This window comes from Tachysurus fulvidraco, chromosome 24, assembly GCF_022655615.1.
Source record: "Tachysurus fulvidraco isolate hzauxx_2018 chromosome 24, HZAU_PFXX_2.0, whole genome shotgun sequence".
Taxonomy (NCBI): Eukaryota; Metazoa; Chordata; class Actinopteri; order Siluriformes; family Bagridae; genus Tachysurus; species Tachysurus fulvidraco.
The window spans coordinates 9535544-9554516 of record NC_062541.1 but is presented as its reverse complement, the minus strand read 5'-3'; the positions used below and the strand labels follow the sequence as shown (position 1 = coordinate 9554516).

The following is an 18973-nucleotide window of genomic DNA, read 5'->3' as shown; positions in this document are numbered from 1 at the left end:
TTTTTTTTTCTACTATTCCAATTATCAAGTGATCTGAAGCATTTTAAGAAATAAACAAAACAAATTAATTACTGTAAATATACAAATGAATGATTCCTTTTCGGTTTGGACCTAATCATGATCTTTATAGAGTTTTGTTAGGAAAACAAAAGAACATGTGACATTGAAATCCACTGTTTCTATTCTGCTGTGCTTTAGAAAGATGGAGGAAGAAATCAAATAAGAAGCTTTTTACTGTAGGTACCGTAACATTTGTAAAGACGCACAGGAACACAATGCAGACAATACTGTGGGACAATGGTATAAGAATGTATTTATTAAAAAAAAGGAAAAAAATATCTGCCTTTTTTTTGTATGACTAAATCACCTCTATTTGTCTATAACAACTTGCCTGTGGTTTTACGTATTCTAATGTCTTATATATATATATATATATATATATATATATATATATATATATATATATATAAAATCATCCTTCAGCATATTGGATATATTTGCTGATTCTCAAGCAGTTTATTATTCTTTATAGACTATGGTGTACATTAATAAATTGGAGGAAAATTCAAATAGTTTGTAACAGCAAGTCACGATAATGTTTCAGGAGCACTGATTTCAGTCCACTGCCTCCTATAGAGTGCATGTAAACAATCTCATATACAGTATGAACTCTATTTAAAACCTACTGTCTTAAAACTGAACTGACATGAGCCAACCTAGTTCCAGCTTGTTAAATATTACAGGACATTAAAGCATATAGTCCCAAAAAAGAGAAACAGAGACACAATCTATTAAAGCGCTGTTATTTTTTCCCCCCCAGAGTATTCATTTACATATTGTAGGGTTGCCAATAATTTTGAAACAATCAACCAAGAAAAAAATCACCTATTTGAGAAAACATATTTTTTTTAGGAAATAATAAATGTTTAAAGGATTCTGTGTTGTTAAATTAAACTATACAAATGACACTATATTTAATCATCTAAGCTCAAATGTCAGAACGTGGTGTTTATTTTAATCAGACTGAGTTACATGCTGAATTTCAGCTTTATCTGCATAAGTGCAATCTATAGAATATCTCTTTTTTTAAATGAAAAATGTGTTACATCATAGTCATATAAATATCATGTATGTTTGCATCATGTATCATGCAAATACAGGTCTAAAGAAGGGAAACATAATATGTCAGAATCTAAAAATATTTATGATCGCAGTAAAAGTAATATTGAAGTCAAACATACTTTATTTACACTACAGAGCAACAAATTCTTCCAAAAGGAAAAAGTCAAAGACCTTGTGAGAGAATTCTGTGTATATCAGAATAAAGCAGGACTGTCACACTGCAGAGTTTGACATGTTACTTCATTTAACTAACACACACACACACACACACACACACACACACACACACACACACACACACACACACACACACACACACACACACACACGCGCGCGCGCGCGCTCAGTAATTACGTATCAAGGCCATTTATGAGTTTGGGCTGTAGTCTAATCTGATGTGCTAGATAATGCAAATTAATGCAGCACACCTGCTGCTTATTCTTATTAACAACCTCTCTCTCTCTCTCTCTCTCTCTCTCTCTCTCTCTCTCTCTCTCTCTCTGAGAACTGTGTTCCTGAGTTGTGTCCATTTCCATTTGCTGCATGATTATTGTCTGCTTTTTTGTTTAATTATCCTTCATATCATATATATATAACATTATTGTAATATGAAGCACCAAATTCTATAGACAAAGCAATATATTTGTATTTATTAATTAAGTGTGATGTCTAGGGTCTAAAATTTATTGCATCATGGAATGAATCTTATTTCTGTTGCATTGATCCTGTTGATTGTTTTGACTCCAACATGTGTCTGTAGTCTCCTGTTTCTCAGTTCATAATCTCTCGATTCTCATAGTACTGCTCTAAATCTTCAAAGATGTCATTGGGGTTTTTGCAGCTAAGGTTGCAGAAGCAGGCATTAATCCACATCACCTGCCAAGTAACCGTGGCTCCATAAAGGCACTGAAACTCCACTTGCACTGTTTTGGATTTATAAGGGATGCAGCAGCGCTCGTCTGTGCAGACACCACAGTACTTTGGCCAGTAGAGCTTTTTGCTGGTGCAGCCTGAGATGGTGAGGTTGGTCGGTTGATCTTCCCTGTAGATGTTTAGGCACTTTTTTCCAGGCTTAAGGATCAATTGAAAGAATATCATTGTGAATATTCCCAGTTTAAAACATTATTATTATTATTATTATTTACTGATTATTAATTTTTCAATAACTTCAGTGACACTAAATAGTCAATGCACATAGTTACAAAGTTAGAAAAGAAATGTATGTCAGTTACCTGCTGATGGATCAGTGGTGTTTAGTGGATTACAGTAATCAGAGAAAATTCCCACCTTAATGTGCTTAGTGATGTCAACCTCACACGGCCGAATATTACAAAGGCGTCTCTCTTTGACCATCTGACACTGTTTGTTGGCGTTAGTGAGGCGTAAAGACACTCCACGACCACAGGTCTTGGAACATGGGCTCCATGATGTGGTCTGTGTCACACAGTTCTCCTGCCATGTGTCTTTTCCACTGGAGAGAGCTGACAAAAAACAGGCAAACATTGTTTCATTAAACATATAACTATTCAACTGTATGATGATGTGAAATACAGAATATTTCCATCCATGTGAAGTAGCCAAAGCTGATTTTTTTTGTTTTTTTTTGTTTACTGCATTTCATAACATATAGTCTGGCCTTGACCCTGGGCAAATTGGGCATCTTTGTCATTTTAGCTTTTAATAGGATTAATGTTTTCCATCAATTCTTTCCAACAATCTTTAAACTTGGGATGCTTTCAGATAATGCCTATTATCTATTTGGACTTTTTCTAGAAAATAGAATTTGCAGTCTAAAATAAATGTATTATTTATTAAGTAAATAAGTAAGTGCATCACAGAATTAAAAGGCAACATGCTACAATTATTTCTAACACTATAATTGATTGAATTGTACATTCAGTTTTGTTCATACCTGCCATAGCATGCCGAGGTGCTGCTTTGCGCCCCCTCCTGGGTTCTTCACATATCCACTGCTCACAGCAGCGGCCGGGGATCTTGACCCGCCTTGGGGTTGGACACCACACCCTTGGAGGCTGAGAGTCATTACACAGGGGTACACAGCCAATGGCCCCATTCACACATAGACACTGGTATTTACAGTTGGGCTGAAAACTCTGCCCATTGCGATAGATTACACCATTGTGTTCACAGCCAGTGCCGAGCAGATCTGTACATCGTCAGAGATCACAATTTATGAGTTACTGAGAAGATGTAAAGGGATTGTAAAAGGGTTACTATGTATATGATAAGCAGGGACTTATTGTTAAAGATAATGGTGTAATATTAAGTGACAGAAAGATTTAGATAAAAGAGACTCAAACTAAAAGGCCATTGAAAAGATTTTTTTTATACATGAAGGTAGAGAATAAACCTAACAAATTACTGCTCTGGTTTCTATATGAGGCTGCATTCCACCTTAATTAACCCTCTTAATCTCAATCTAATCCCTGGGAAGAATCTAGTGTTAATGTGATTAAATGGAAGCTGAGCACAAGGACATGTTTAGTGCAGGTGACACTTACATGCACACACTCCTTTTTCGTACCTAGGCTTGTCTGAGCTGTAATCACAGTAGAGACCACGATGGTGGTCGCAGTTGTCTGCTTCGTTGCACTCCTCACCCACCTGCTTGGCGCAGGCTCTACAGCAGTCACAGCCATCCATTATGAGGCTGACACCAGGCGGGCAGGTAGGGGGAGTCTCAGGGCATGTGCATGGCCACTTACAGTACTGAGTCCGGTTATAGGGCTCATCAGTTATGGGTGGTGCGATGGTGGAAATCAGGGAAACGGCCTGGAGGAAATGCAGAGGATTTAAGATTTTTCCCACATTACTCCACCTCTAAATACAATGCAAAAAAACATTCCTAGGAACTCTGCACTGTCAGCATCCTGAAATTAGCATAGAAGATCTGGAGATTTCAATTTGGAGATTTCAATTTGGCTAAAAACTTATTTCGGCTGCAATTGAACCAACAGCATGGCAGCAGAGCAGGTTATGTTAGTGCACATCCACAGTTTAATCTGCCTTTGTGGAGTTTTGCATGACAAATTAAGAGTAGTTAAATTAATTATTTTACTGACTCCATCCAGGGTGTATCCTGCCTTGATGCCCGATGATGCCTGAGATGGCACAGGCTCCCTGTGACCCGAGGTAGTTTGGATAAGCGGTAGAAAATGAGTGAGTGAGTGAATTATTTTACTGGCAGTTAAGTCTTAAGATTTTTGCACACATGCTTTTTTTTTAACACGCATGCTAAAGGTATATAGGAACAGCAAAAACAGAAAAGGATAAAACTACGCTGCTATAAACCAATCACTTAGAAATAATTGAAACAATCTTAATCAGTACCACACTTCTTGATGGAGCTCTCAAAATGTAATATCATATTCAAAGAATTAGCTTTAAACACATTGAAGTTCAATATCATCACCAATATTACAACAGAACACAGTAAACAGATTACTAGTGCGTATCAAGTACTTTTGTCCAGTACTGACCTATAGTACTGTTTCCTATTTTAGCAAATTTCAACTAAACCACTGAACTTCCCAATTAAGTTAAGGTCAAGTAGAGAATAAAGTCCTATATGCCATTTGTAAAAGTTATTCCATATATATGGCTACTAAAAGTGAAGTGAAATACAGCTAAGTACGGTGACCCATACTCAGAATTTGTTCTCTGCATTTAACCCATCCAAAGTACACACACACAGCAGTGAATACACACCCGGAGCAGTGGGCAGCCATTTATGCTGCGGCGGGGGGGGGGGGGGGTTTATTGCTCAAGGTCACCTCAGTCGTGGCCGGCCTGAGACTCGAACCCACAACCTTCGGGTTACAAGTCAGACTCTAACCATTATTCCACGACTGCCTAATGTTCATAGTTCATAGTTATTAAAATCCTGCTGATATTTCATAGCGACTGACTATAAATGCACTGAGAATAACAGTCTACTAATAATTAGACTAAGTGTAGCCACAATTTTCCACCACAAAGTTCTTCAAATCCTTTATAAATAGCATCAACTGACAGTAGTGATGACCTTGCAGAATAATTACCACTAGGTGGCAGTATAATCACTTGCATTTGGCTTTTAGACGCTGCCACTACATTCCTCAAATACATCTAACGTGATGTAAACTTTTTTCATGCACTCTGATTATAATCTTTCCTTAAATCAGACGTTTATACGTCTATGAGTAGGCAAACGTGAGCTGATTACAGGGTGTATGTTTTCATCTGTTACATAAAGCCACGTTAGTAGAAATATGTGACATTTACAAACTTCACAGTTTACTTCAAGTTATTGAAATATTCCTTTGTAATTGGGTTCTGACTAACAGCCTTTTAATGTTAAACAATTCTAAACAATTCTACACTTTAAAATGCTCTCACGGTACAATATAAAATGGAAAAACCTAGATAAATAAAGCTGGAATGACTGAATTTCTATTCATAATTGTACAAAAGAAAGTGATGAAATGACTTAATTGTGCAATAATTGCATTTTATCATGAATAAAAACATCATCATCATCATCATCATCATCATTTTATTATTATTATTATTATTATTATTATTATTATTATTATTATTATTATTATTATTATTATTATTATATTAGTCTACTATACTCTCATATAATTAGGATTTGAACAAAGCTGAAAAACATTTTTTATAGAAACAAAAACAACACCAGCAATTACTACAGTTACTATAATATGGACAATAATTTCTCACCTGATGTAATCGGATGACAAGTAGGACCCAAGACAGGAGCCAGCTCATTACTGAACCCAAATGGTAAATACATTGAATCCAGAATTAGATGTTCATTTTAAAAGCTTCACAAAGTCCCCTTCCTCTGTAAGGCTGCCGGTGAAGCCTGACATACGGAGACTCGTGCGATGGTTTTGAACACCTCCGTGACGTCAGAGCTGGGAACAAGCCCCGGGTTTCCTCCTCTTCCTCTTCCTCTTCCTCGCTTTTCCATTATTTGCTCAGCGCCTCGGACGCACATGGAAGTTCAGGTTTCGGGCACGAGCGCAAAACACGCGCAATAATAATAATAATAATAATAATAATAATAATAATAATAATAATAATAATAATAATAATAATAAACATTTAGACCCTAGAATTACTTCTAACACAGTCCAAACACAGATATTTTCATAGAACAATAAAACAAATATTCGTGTTTTTTTTTTTTATTTCGTCCTGGAAACCAGTACAACGTTACAATTCTGTTTGTTTGTTTGTTTGTTTGTTTATTCCAGTTGCTGGGGTCATGTGGTTGGGTAGTTGGGTCGATAATAACTCAAAGTGGGAAAATTATATAATTGGCAACGTACCTGAAAGAGAACAGGCACGTTGTGTCAAGAATGATTTTGTGGAATTTTCCACTGCGTCTGTCCAGACTGGGTTATAATTTAGTGGTCCTACTCTCTCTATCTGTTTATGCTTTTTACTGTATATTGTATTGGAATTTAAACAAAAGCACAAATTGGGCGTGGCCTAATCTCTCTCTCTCTCTCTCTCTCTCTCTCTCTCTCTCTCTCTCTCACTTACTCTCTCTCTCTTCTCTCTATCTCTCTTATACTCTCTCTCTATCTCTCTTATACTCTCTCTCTCTCACTTACTCTCTCTCTCTCTCTCTCTCTCTCTCTCTCTCTCTCTCTCTCTCTCTCTCTCTCTCTCTCTCTCTCTCCATATATATATATATAAAGTCATGGCCTAATGGTAAAAGACTGTAAACGTCAGCACCCTGAACACTGGCTATGAATTTAATCTCTCATATTTACCCAACTTTAGCATCACAATTACATCACTTGAGTATTTGAATGTTTTTAACTACTGATGCATGCAGGATTTTATCTATTTTCTGTGGCATTGATCAGAAATAGTTTATCTATATTGTGTCTGAAATCTCAGGTACTCTGTATTAGATTATTTTTTTGTAGAACGCTATAAAAGCAAGCTCATACTCACTATCCTGTTGTTGTACTGAATAAAAGCAAGGCTGTGAATACCTGCAGATTACCTTTGGTCAAATCACAGCCAGATCTTCAGTACAACAGCCTTGTTGCTTGGGTGATATAGCTGAAGTTTCCAGAAACATAAACAAACTACACATTGAAGGCTTAATCTTGCAGTGCTGCATTGATGGATTGATATTGCAGTGCTGCACGGTCCAGTTAATAACATGATTTTTGTGTTTGAGTTTTTATTTGACTCCTCATTCACATCCACATGAAAGTAAAACCATCCTTCTTCTGTGAGTGCTATGTTGCATCAATACCTTTTTAAAACAACAAGATTTAAAGCAATTGATTTGAAAAACAATTTCTGTAGTAAATAAGCTAATTAACTGTAGGAGAAAAAAACCTGGGCATGAAATATGTGGATTTGCTTCTTCACATTAACTTTATCTTGGTGAAAGTTTCAATAGAAAACAAATATACAGACTGTCTATTATTACTGAGCAGTAGTTATTTTACACCAGACTTTTTCCTTGCTGTTTCCTTCCTTTTATTTTGCACACTTCTGAAATTAATAATAGCTGATTGTCCACCCACATGCTCTATGGTTTTTGTAATTTTTTTTTGTTAGTAGGAGATGGGTTGTATTTTTGTGTTAGTATTACAGCCACCTACATATTGCAGAAGTATGCATGTTTTTTTTTTCAATTTACACCCAGGTTTGATGTTTCTGCCAAGTTGATATAGGTGAAACATGATAGCGAGCAAATGGTACTATGACAAATGACCAACCTTTGTTTAAAAGCAGCAGATAAAAGGAGAGACACACCTCATAAGCAGTGTAGGTCCTGTTCTTGTCATCAAGTATCAGTTTTCTTTTTGGCAATCTAGCCTATAGAATTCAGGTTATTGACTTTCAAATTCCACTGTATTTTCCCCATGACACAAAACCTAGTTCTGAGCTTGTAAGCACCTTTTAGAAACCTTATATCCACTGTCCAAGTCACACAGTCATAGAGAACTGATGATACCACAAAGAAGATGGTGTCATATATAATGGCAACTAACCGGATCATACTGGAGTTTAAAGAAATCCTTAACCATGATGATGTCATCAGCATTCTTAAATATTTTTATTTTTTTTATTAAAACCACAAATGCACCAGAGCTGGCACTAATCATGGTAAGGTTTTTACAGTGCTCTTAAAGTTTAGTATTCAGTAAACAGCTTTAGCCTGTTATTATATCTTGAGAGATTACTATCAGTAGCAAAGTAAGGTACTGTACACCTTCCCAAAATCATCTTACACTGTATCGGAAAAATTTAAACCATTTTTAACCACAGTACAGTTACGGGTTATATGAGGAACCCACTTCTGTTCACAATAAGAATGTCTATATCATATTTGTGGTCAGGAGCTGCACAAGACACTTGAGCTTGAGCAGAGAGAAGAGCAGATATTACTGTAGTCCTCCATTAAATGACTTCACATTGAGACTATGCAGAGTTAGTGGACGAAGTAAAATAAACTTCTGTATACAAATGAACACCTCTCTCTGAACTTCAATGACATCATGGCTTCACTGACGGTCAGTTTAGGGAAATGTACCCAGAATATTCTGGACTACTTGAGAAATTTGGCTACTTTAATATATTACTCATGTCTTACCCACTTCTTACTGGATTTAACAAACTCAGCCTTGTTGACAGTAGTTTACTCCAGAGAGGCCAGAAAAGTCTCGTGTCCGAAAGACAAGTTTATATGAAAAATGAAATAAATATTTGTGTCTGTAGTTACTGGTAAGCTGCAAGTATTCACAAAATATTCAGCTGCCATAACAAAGGTTTTAACCCCCTTAGTCTGTTGTCAGAAACTTCTAGGAGGTAATGTACACACTTCTAAAAAATATTCTCAAGGGTTTAAATGGGTAACAGATCTAGCCTTTTCTAGAGAGGTACTTTATGTGTCTAGGACTACTTACTAAGTCCTTAGCCCTGTCTTTGTTCTATGTAGCACCATGGTCCTGGAGAAACGCTGTCTCATTTCACTGTGCACTGCAACATCTATATATGGTTGAAATGACAAAAAAAGACTTTTGACTTGATTTAACCCCTTTTTAAGGATAAACATTTAATGGCTTCCCAAATCAAATAAGCATTCACTGTGCCAAATGGAACAGTGTGGTGAAAATCTTCAGAACAGTTCACAGTTCATGAAACAGATATGATGAGTAATTCAGTGACTTCAATGATTAACAAATATTTTAAAATAATAAATAATTATAAATGTCACAATAGAGAACGCACACAAGATTTCGAAAGTTTCATTTCTAGTCTTCTTATTGTTCTTGTCTCAGTTTTTGCCTTTCTTTTTGTTAGCCTATTTGTGGTGGATATTTCTTTTTTTATTTATTATTGAATCCATATGATGTATATTAAAATGACCCAGTGGCGTGTATCATCATGGAAAATGGAAATATTCTAAATGAAAATATTCTGTATAACATATGGGTTTTATTATTTATTTATTCATTTATTAAAGTTATTTTACCACTGCATAATGAAAAGTCCTTTCGTGTCTTATGCACAGGTGGTACAATGAAAGTCTAACTTGCATGTTGTTCAATACTGACATATTCACAGCCCAAATCAAGTGTTTAAACCAAAAGAAAATTCCTTACACTTTTCCATGCTGCAAGCACAGTTTACGCATCAGAGGAAATTGGAACATTTAAGGGACCAGAGCATAAATCACCTTATATCTAGTTAAACATACTAGAGCAGGGAGTGATAAAAGTTTCGTTCATTCTCGAGCTCATTCTTTTATTTAAATAGCAGAAATATGGCATAGCATTCAAGAGGCTGCTCTAGTTTGGATTGCTTTATATATTTTACATTTTAAGCTCCTCATGAGTACATCTCGTTAGGTTATTGTAGACAACTGATTCTTTTAAAGCAAATAATTTAACTTCTGCAAACACTTTAACAGGACACTCTTTTGGAAATTTTGAAAATACAATTGCATTCAGCCGATTCTTTCAAAGTAGAATTTTCGTAATAGCTGTACACTGTTCCTTGCCTAATGGTCAGATGATGCACATTTCTTAATCCACTTTGTGATAGATGATTTAATTCTGTTAGAAGACAGGATTGCTAATATCTTCCCTATGTTTTGAGCTAGCTTGCTCTTTTGAGTTATGGCAGACTTCAATGGAGTTTACTCCTGCTGAATGTGTGTGGGCCAAAACCAGCTATTAAATCAACCAATTTTACGCAATCCCAGTTTTCTCAGAAAAACATACAACTGTCTAAGTGTATGTGTATCTCCAGAAGTGTAATGCTTTAAAAATATCTATAGATCCTCTCATGGTGCATTTAGGTGCATTATTTGTAAAAGCATACAAGACCAAAATAACCGTAGATAACTATCTGAGTCATAACCCACAACGTCTGACTTCAGAGTACTTTTTAATGAGTTGAGAAGGATCTCACCAGCAATACCAGAAACAAACGGTGTGATATCAGTTCAGGAGTGGAAGAGAAAATAATTTGTAGCCATACATGGAGATTTAAGTGACACTTTAAATTCCTAAGGCTACAGAGACAAACAAAAATGTCAGCAGTGGATTCATTCCAACATTTTTCTAATATTTTTGCAAGAAAAGAAGTCACTCTGACCGACACAATGATTCTTGAAGGATCTGCTGTACCATTTACGGATGAAACTTTTCAAATGCTGTTTACATGATAAGAGATTTGAACTTATTATATATTGCACAAATTTAATAATTATATTTTGGAAACATAGCTATTCTGTTTGTGCAATGTACACACACAATGCCTATACTGTTTAGTATAAAGTCAGATATTTTATTATGCCTCAAGATATGTGTGTGCTGAATAAGAGCTGATCCGGTTTAAAAAAATATCTCAGAATTTGGCTTGAGTATCCATTTATCATTTTGTTTCTAAATAAACACATTCAGACTCAAACGGCAGGACAGACATTGCTGTCGTCAGAGCCTCTTTAAAGAAATAGTGCAGAGATTTTTCCTGGAATGCTCTCTGTTTAACCAATAATTCATAACGACACACAAAAAAATGTTCTTCTCAGATCCCAAAGTGCACTCACTCAGAGTGTCAGCAAAAAACTCTAGCCAATGAAAAAGTATAAGACAATTTCGTCTATGTACAGTAGCATAGCCATTTATTTCCATTGCAGTCTTCAAAACAATACAGTTTCATTACTCTAGATGCCAATTCATGACTAGTGGTGCGGTTGTCACCTACAGACTTACCTGAGTCCATTTGAGATACAGCGAATAAAGGAATGCATTAAAAGAGAGAATGCTGAGCTGCTGTATGTAATTTGGAAGAAAAGATCTTAATTCTGGATAAAGAGGACAGGGTATAATGAACAGGTAATAGCTAGGGGTATTGAGATAAGTAAAGCAGTTCATTATGGGATGGTCTCAGACTGTAATGTGTGGGTTGGTAGCACTTTAGTGCCAATACAGGCTAAAGAGAGGCTGCCAGAACACACAGGTGCTTTATTTTGCTATAATCACTGCTTTTTACTGCCAAATCCCTCCCTACTGTTTACTTCGCCCTCACTGGCTCTCACATCTCTCAGGTTCATTTTTTGGAACATCATGCTAAATAACTGTATTAAACTAAAGAGTCTCTGGAGAGAAGCTGTTTTCCCAAAGAGAAATATAAGTGAATGTTTTTTTTTCCACAGAAAGTACTCCATGTTCTGCAGAAAAGATTGCAGCTGGAACTAGCATTCATTTCTGAAACTCAGAAATATATTATATGCTTTTTGGCAACACTTGACAGTGTATATTTTAATTTTTATTTATTCAAACACCTTATGACAACTGACATATCTTCATTCATTCGTTAATTATTTAATTCATTCATTCATTTATTCATCTTTAGTAGCTGCTTTAATCTGGTAAGTGGATATGGAGCCAATCCTGGGAACACAGTTCACAAGGTGAAGAATTTACCCTGAATGGGATGTTAATCTATTGCAGTGCACCATGCACACACATTCACAAATTTATTCACACCTGTGAGCAATTCAGTGTAACGAATCCACTTACTTGCACATGGTGGGAAACTGGAGAACCAAATAAAGGCACAAAACACAGAAGGAACATGTGGAACTTGTAACCCAAGTTCATGTTTCCAGTATTGAATCCAGAACTCTAGACCTGTGAGGCAGCACTCACTGTTATTACCCACAATGCTACCCACTGTTCTCAAGTATTGCCGTCATGTACCACATAAACAAATACATAAACATATCTCATTCCAACTACCATAAACATTGCATTTGTCCTTTTGATGCTGTGTTGCAATAAGACTTATTTTGTAATGAAACTGATTTTGCATCTCAGCCTGCTTCTGATATGTCAGAGATACATCCTGGTCATCAGCTTGCCAGTAGCTGTGTAATCAGTATTGGTATCCAGATCAGTTTAGAGCTCCAAATATCCATATCTGTTCTCGGATTTTGATTTAAATTTGAAGTAGGCATGGTCTAAACTGGGCTTTCCTCTGGATGATACTGTTCCTCTGGATGAATGATAAAATACTGGAAAAACAAAGAGATGCCAGCTCTGGTAATGTGGTTTGTGAATTCCAGTTCCTTAACCTTACCTACATCAATTTTATTTGATTTTTTATGATTTTATTTTTATTTTTATTTGTACCGGAAGCAGTATTTTCTATTGAATTCTGTTCATTTACCACAATATAAACAGAATGTATTAGCTTGCAATAGAAGATTACTTTAAACCAATCCTCTTGGACCAAACAGGCAGATAATAAATATTTAATTGCGTGGCCCAAAACTACACATTTATTAATGCCTATGGTCTTTGCTTGACCACTGAGCTTTATAACTGGTAATTGGCTCACATCTGCATGACAGTAAAAAACACCCACTTTTTGTTCCATCCCATGAGATCCTAATCCTGATGCATTCCTTCCTCCTTCAGATGCTCCATGAACACAGATGGTTTTTTGATGCTCTGTGAAAAACAGGAAATTGAGTTTTTTACAGATACAAATAAAGATATCTTTATTTTGTATCCATCTAGATCACATTATCTGTTCAATTTTCAGTAAAGAGGTTGTCTTCACTTCCAACTTGCCAAGTGAATTTAATCAGAAAATTCAACAAAGATGAGGACAACCAAAAGTCTTCTCTCTCGGCCAAGCTTGCAGACAGACATACACAAACTCTATCAAATTTGGGGCCAGAGAAAATATGCCTAACTCTTTCAGTTTGATGTAAAATTGTAACTAAGCTTGTCAGGTGTCGTATTATTTCACTCAATAACATGACATAGCACAATTGTATATCAACAAATATGTCTCTTAACTAAAGTGTTGTCTCAATGAGAACTTTATAAATGTTTGAGTAGGTATTTCAGCTGCTTTTTTGCTGTAGACACCATCCATGTAGCATTGACCAAACCATGAATTTTGAATTTGATAACACAAATTATAAAAGTAGTGGAATCTGCCCTTTTGTCAGTCATTTTTGGAATTAATTAATTTTCTTCCAGGAGTTTTTTTGAGGAAATGCACATTTGTGTGGCGTAGGCCTCACTGAGACAGATCATTCTGCCATGTGGTCTCAGACTTGCAGCTTTTTATAAGTGGCATCTCACTGCCGGTTAACACAGCTGCAGAAGGCAGTTTGCTCAGTGACACAATTCGGTCTGCGAGTGTAAGAGTTTCCATTGAGGTCTGGGTGAGCAAAGCTGAGCTACAGGGCTGATCTTTACTCCAATTCTTGGTCAGTCCAGACTATAACCAAAGACTGTTGTGCATTGCACACACATCACACCTACAATATATCTGAAATAAGTAAGACACAAATGGTACTAATTAAGCCTATCTGGGCATTGATAAATACCATAACTCAGAACTCACGATATTAATCTGTAGTTCCAAGGTCTTGCTATTAGTAGATTAAGCCCCAGAGCCTCAGTGCACGAAATAGTGATGAATGTAGCAAACAATAATTTTGTTTTTGACAAAAATCATTTAGTAGTATGAAATAAAAGTGCTGAGCTTCATTAGCAGAGTTAGTTACTAATTATAACTCAATGTGGACAAGATAATGCTTTTAGCAGTCTAACCATCATGCAATCAGCATGCAAAAATACTCTTCCAGTGAACACCCATATTTCAGACTTAGTTATAATGCATGTTATGGAAATTCTGAGTTGGTGATCATTCAAAACTCGATGTCTGTATGTAATGTTTACTGAGTAATGTTTACTGAGTACAAAAGTTAAACTCTCTTCTTGTGCTTTCATTTTTTAAAATATATGTGGATATCTGAGATATATTTTCTTTTTTTTTTTTCTTTTTTTTTCTTTTGGCTCAGCCACGAGAATGTTGAAAATAATCTAAAATCAATATGGCAGTGAGGGGGTTGGAAAACTACTCAAGAAGCCTTTCCAACAAAACAAACATTTTGTCAACATAATTTATTCATGCTTCCTCTTTCTCTTTGTACTGATTAGATTTGTAGATTAAACTTACTCAGTTTCTTATCTTCTTCTTTATCTTTCATTTTCCATACCAAGGCTTATAACACATAAAATAACACATCAAACATATTGAGAAGAGCTATAACATGCTTTTACCCATGTTATCCACCCCCCCCCCTTTACACATAACTACTAGAGTATTCATTTTCAGGCTTTTTTTTCATATTACATTTGAATGGATGAGCTGGATGTATGACACTGAGCCTCAGTTTCTAGCCTCATTATGCTTTATCTAACATGACTATTATCAGTTTTTTGGTTACTTGCATTCAAATTCTGTGAAAACCATTGCGTCTTCCTGTTGGTCAGAGCTGAACCATAAATACATCTATTGCCTGCTGTCATTAATATCCACAGGAAGAAGTTAAGACACACCATAGCTACAAAAGAGGGGAAGTTAACAGTGAAAATTATTTCTTGTTTTGAAGCACAATTCGTCCTAAGGAACATAATTCAATTACTCCAAACATTAAAACATAGTGAGTAGCACAGACCTCGTCTGTTAAAAGTCAGACAGGAAAGAATACCATAGAATACCATAGAACTGAGTTTTGCTTTTGAAATAGCTGCTGTGTCTATATAAATAGGTAACCCACCAACATTTGTTTTACTTGTGCGTAAAGCAGCCAAGACCACAACAACTTTACTGCTTCTGAACAATTGAATGTTTGTGAAAGTTCGTCTGCACCAGTTTCTGTCATATCCTAAGCTCATGCTGGTTGTCTGGTGGCTGGAAAACCATCGAAAATCAACTTAAATTGTACAGCTCAGTTTATTCATAATCAGCAAAAAGATGTGCAAATAGAATTAATCACGTGGTTTCAAATGGTCCAAAATGCTTTATCAAATATATTATAGTATTTCAAATCTATGCCTGTTTTACATGCATTTCCTCACATTTATCAGGTATTTTATTATGGTCAGGGTGACGGTGGATCAGGAGCCTATCCTGGGAGAGCTGGACATGAGGTAGGTCACCTGGGATGGAACCCTGCAAGTGCAATGTACACACATTCCCACCAAGGGCCAATTTAGAGTGAGCGGTCCAACTTCTGCCATGTTTAGGGAAATGTAAAGACACCGAAGAACCTGGAGAAAACCCATGCAAACATTTGGAGAACAAGGGAAACTCTAATAATAATAATAATAATAATAATAATAATAAAAATAATAATAATAATAATAATAATAATTGATCTAAATAATTTTAAGATAATTTCAGTCAGGCGTACACATAATACATCCCATAATATCATGCACCAGTACATCAGACCAGCACATTTTTATGAACAGCAGATGTGTTAATCCCTTTCCACTGCTTCTCACTTTGTACCTATCCCGAGGCATCCAGACACTGTACCAGCTCCCAACGTCCTCTGTGGGACGAAGCCTTTGGACGTCCACTGAGCCGAGGCCGACTCTAAGAATCCTGAGACATCTCCAGTTAGACTCTGTGGTACTGAGGAGATCAAAAGTCCATGATCCTTACACCAATACAACATTTAACTGACTGTATATTACAATCACACCCCCAGTGTCACCCATATGAGGATGGGTTCCCCCTTGAGTCCGGTTCCTCTCAAGGTTTCTTCCTTTACCAATTTAAGGGAGTTTTTCCTTGCCACCGCTGCCTGAGTCACCTCAGACTTGCTCATAGGGGAATAAATACATACACACTGTGAACTATATACAACTAATAATAATCTAGAATTTTTATTCTGTTAATTCTTATTTCTTTTATTATTCGTTAATTCCTTTATTAATTATGTTTACCTTCTGCTCTGTGTTTATGTTCTGTAAAGCTGCTTTGTGACAATGTCTATTGTAAAAAGCACTATACAAATAAACTTGAAATTGAAACTTGAATTGAATAATTTCTTAATAAAAAGAGGACCATAAAATGGGGGTCTGAATGTATTAAAGAATAAAATTGCTTTACCTTGTCAAACCTCCTAAATGCTTATGATACTAATCACAAAAAATCTAATGACAGGCTTAAGGGGAAAACATTGAAGGATCCACAGGATAAAATATGATGTCCTGCTGGAAGACAGTCATCAGGCTGTAGTACATTAAGCGATTGTATTACATACTTCTAAAACATTATACTGTACTTGCCTGTGATCAGAAAATGTTCAAAGCAACCACAAGACATCACTGCATTGCGGTTAAAGTAAAAGATCATGCATTTTAAAGTAATTATTAATGTTAAGAATGTTCAACAGCAACACATTCTCATCTTAAAAGGAAATGGAATAATCACACCATTTTGAAACACATCTCTGATACAAGAACATGGTCAGTGGTTGTGTGCTTTTGTCTTCCTCATTTCAGCAGGAAGTGTTCAGCCAGAAGCAGTTCTTACTTTTAGACTCAAGCCCTTCGACACTGAAGTGCCAGTTCATTGTTACAGTGCAGATGTAGAAGGTCTCTGCACATCTTCACCAGCACAGCAGTTAGGCTTTCACTGCCATTCGCCAGTGATGCCTCCATCGTAGCTGTCCCCTCTCATGGGAATGGATACAAATCGGTTTAGGAACTGAAATAAAGGTGAGTAAAAAGTTTTTATATTTGTTTCTTAATATACTTTGTTATGGAAGTGATTATTCAGATACTACTTCCACAACCTCATTTAGCTTGTTTAACGATTATAATTACAATTTTCACAATGTAAAAATTTGTTCCATATTTCCATATTTGCACTATTATTTATTTCACTTGCATTTGTTAATATGACGTACATTTGTCACATATCAAAACAGATATACATAATAAAGATATACATGATATTGGTGACAGCTGAGAGAGAGCCATGCCTACTTCTTACAATAAATTCAACCTTTTTTTTTTTTTCATGAAGTTTTTCATGAGTTTCATGATCTTTGTAAACGGGTGTCCAATGGAAAATTCTGACATGCCTCTGATAGGCTCCCCACAGCTTCCCCATCCTGCTGAGTGTGACTTGTTGGAGATAACACTTCAGCCATTTTGAGGAAGTTGCGAAATTGAAAGCAGTGTGGTGACAGCTAGAGAATTGTAACATAACATCTCTAATGCAATTTGAAAAATGAGTTTAAAAATTAGTGTGTGGTTCTACAGTTTTCTTTCTCGACTGCCATCATGGGGAATATAATAAAAGGCCAAGTAGCTGACAATCACACTGTGTCCAACCACTTTGATCCTTCATTTAAAGGTAAGGCTTCTTCATATCTGTTAGATCAGAAAACTCAGATCGGAAATGCGTGGTTTTACTGAGCTTGTGATTTGTTGTAATACTGTCTTTATAAAAAGTAAATAAAGTTACTGTTATTGCTGATAATGTGAGAGTGAGGTTCATAGCGGTACATAAGCTACAGTTGACCTTCGTGAGAAGTCGTTGACCTTCATGAGAAGACATTCATATTCCTACATAAATGCTGAGAAATGCATATTCCATTAAATCAGGCAACAATCGGACATCAAGCTGACAATTAAATGTGATTTAAATGTTTTAAATGTGCAATTAAATGTAAGCCTGGTCTCTGACTAATTTTACATCAGAGAAAAGTAATTTGAATGATAATTTTATAATTTATAGATTATTACTGATTTAAAATGAATACATTTACAATATCATGACAAATCTATAGGATTTCATGTACAACTATTTAATTGTAGTATCATGTCAGCACCAGACATACTGTATTATTAAATCTTATAAGCAAAGAATAAAACAAAATGCAGTGTGCTGCGACATGACATGAAGTGTTGCTACCATTAACACCCCAAAGATATTATAACAAAAATGTTTTATTGTTGACCGTGTCCCAGAGCGAACAATTACAATTCTTTGTTTTATTTTTAGACAAGTCCCTGTGAAGGTTTATTGTTACTATAGAAACAACACAGTCAACAGCATATTACAATAGATAACAAGCACTAAAATACGAGGAATATAAATCTATTCCTAATGAGGATTTTTTGTATATCATGTTGTACTATGGCCAATGTACTTAAGTGTTAGTTGTGTTCTTTATAAAAAAAATACACTTTTACAGCAATTTCTCTACCACAGATGATGAGAATTTGGTTGTCATTGCTGACTACCCGTGCCGAGACATAAGTGAGCCGATGTTTAGGATGGGTGAGAAACTGAAGGTTCTGTCTCAGTGAGTACCTTTTCAGTTCTTTTATACTATAGGATTTGAATTTCATCCTAATTTTAACTGTTTCTGACATTACTAGTTTCATCTGCATCAAGCTATTTTGCTTTACTCATGTTATGTGCAGGGAAGCCTGCTGGTGGAAAG

The 18973-nt window shown here is 35.8% G+C and overlaps 2 protein-coding genes across 4 annotated transcripts in view; one reads left to right on the top strand and one right to left on the bottom strand.

Annotated features, from left to right (window-relative positions):
- Positions 1-425: 425 nt before the first annotated feature.
- Positions 426-6079, bottom strand: ccn4a (cellular communication network factor 4a). Of its 3 annotated transcripts, none has more exons than XM_027175642.2 (5): positions 5866-6076; positions 3645-3915; positions 3035-3289; positions 2410-2603; positions 426-2193 (listed from the first exon to the last, which is right to left on the bottom strand). In XM_027175642.2, the coding sequence occupies exons 1-5, from the start codon at positions 5911-5913 to the stop codon at positions 1894-1896; spliced, it is 1068 nt and encodes a 355-aa protein (XP_027031443.1). In that variant the 5' UTR covers positions 5914-6076; the 3' UTR covers positions 426-1893. The 3 variants fall into 3 exon arrangements, with proteins under 3 accessions (XP_027031443.1, XP_027031445.1, XP_027031444.1); XM_027175643.2 differs by having other exon boundaries at positions 1920-2193; positions 2355-2603; positions 5866-6079; XM_027175644.2 differs by lacking the exon at positions 5866-6076 and having other exon boundaries at positions 3668-3912.
- A 10974-nt stretch (positions 6080-17053) lies between these two features.
- Positions 17054-18973, top strand: part of sla1a (Src like adaptor 1a) — an 8103-nt gene continuing 6183 nt past the window's right edge. The window contains exons 1-4 of the mRNA XM_027175650.2: positions 17054-17234; positions 17784-17877; positions 18739-18832; positions 18954-18973. The exon at positions 18954-18973 is cut by the window's right edge and continues 67 nt beyond it. Of these exons, the coding sequence (XP_027031451.1) occupies positions 17805-17877; positions 18739-18832; positions 18954-18973 (187 nt within the window). The 5' untranslated portion in view covers positions 17054-17234; positions 17784-17804. The remainder of the gene's footprint in view (positions 17235-17783; positions 17878-18738; positions 18833-18953) is intronic.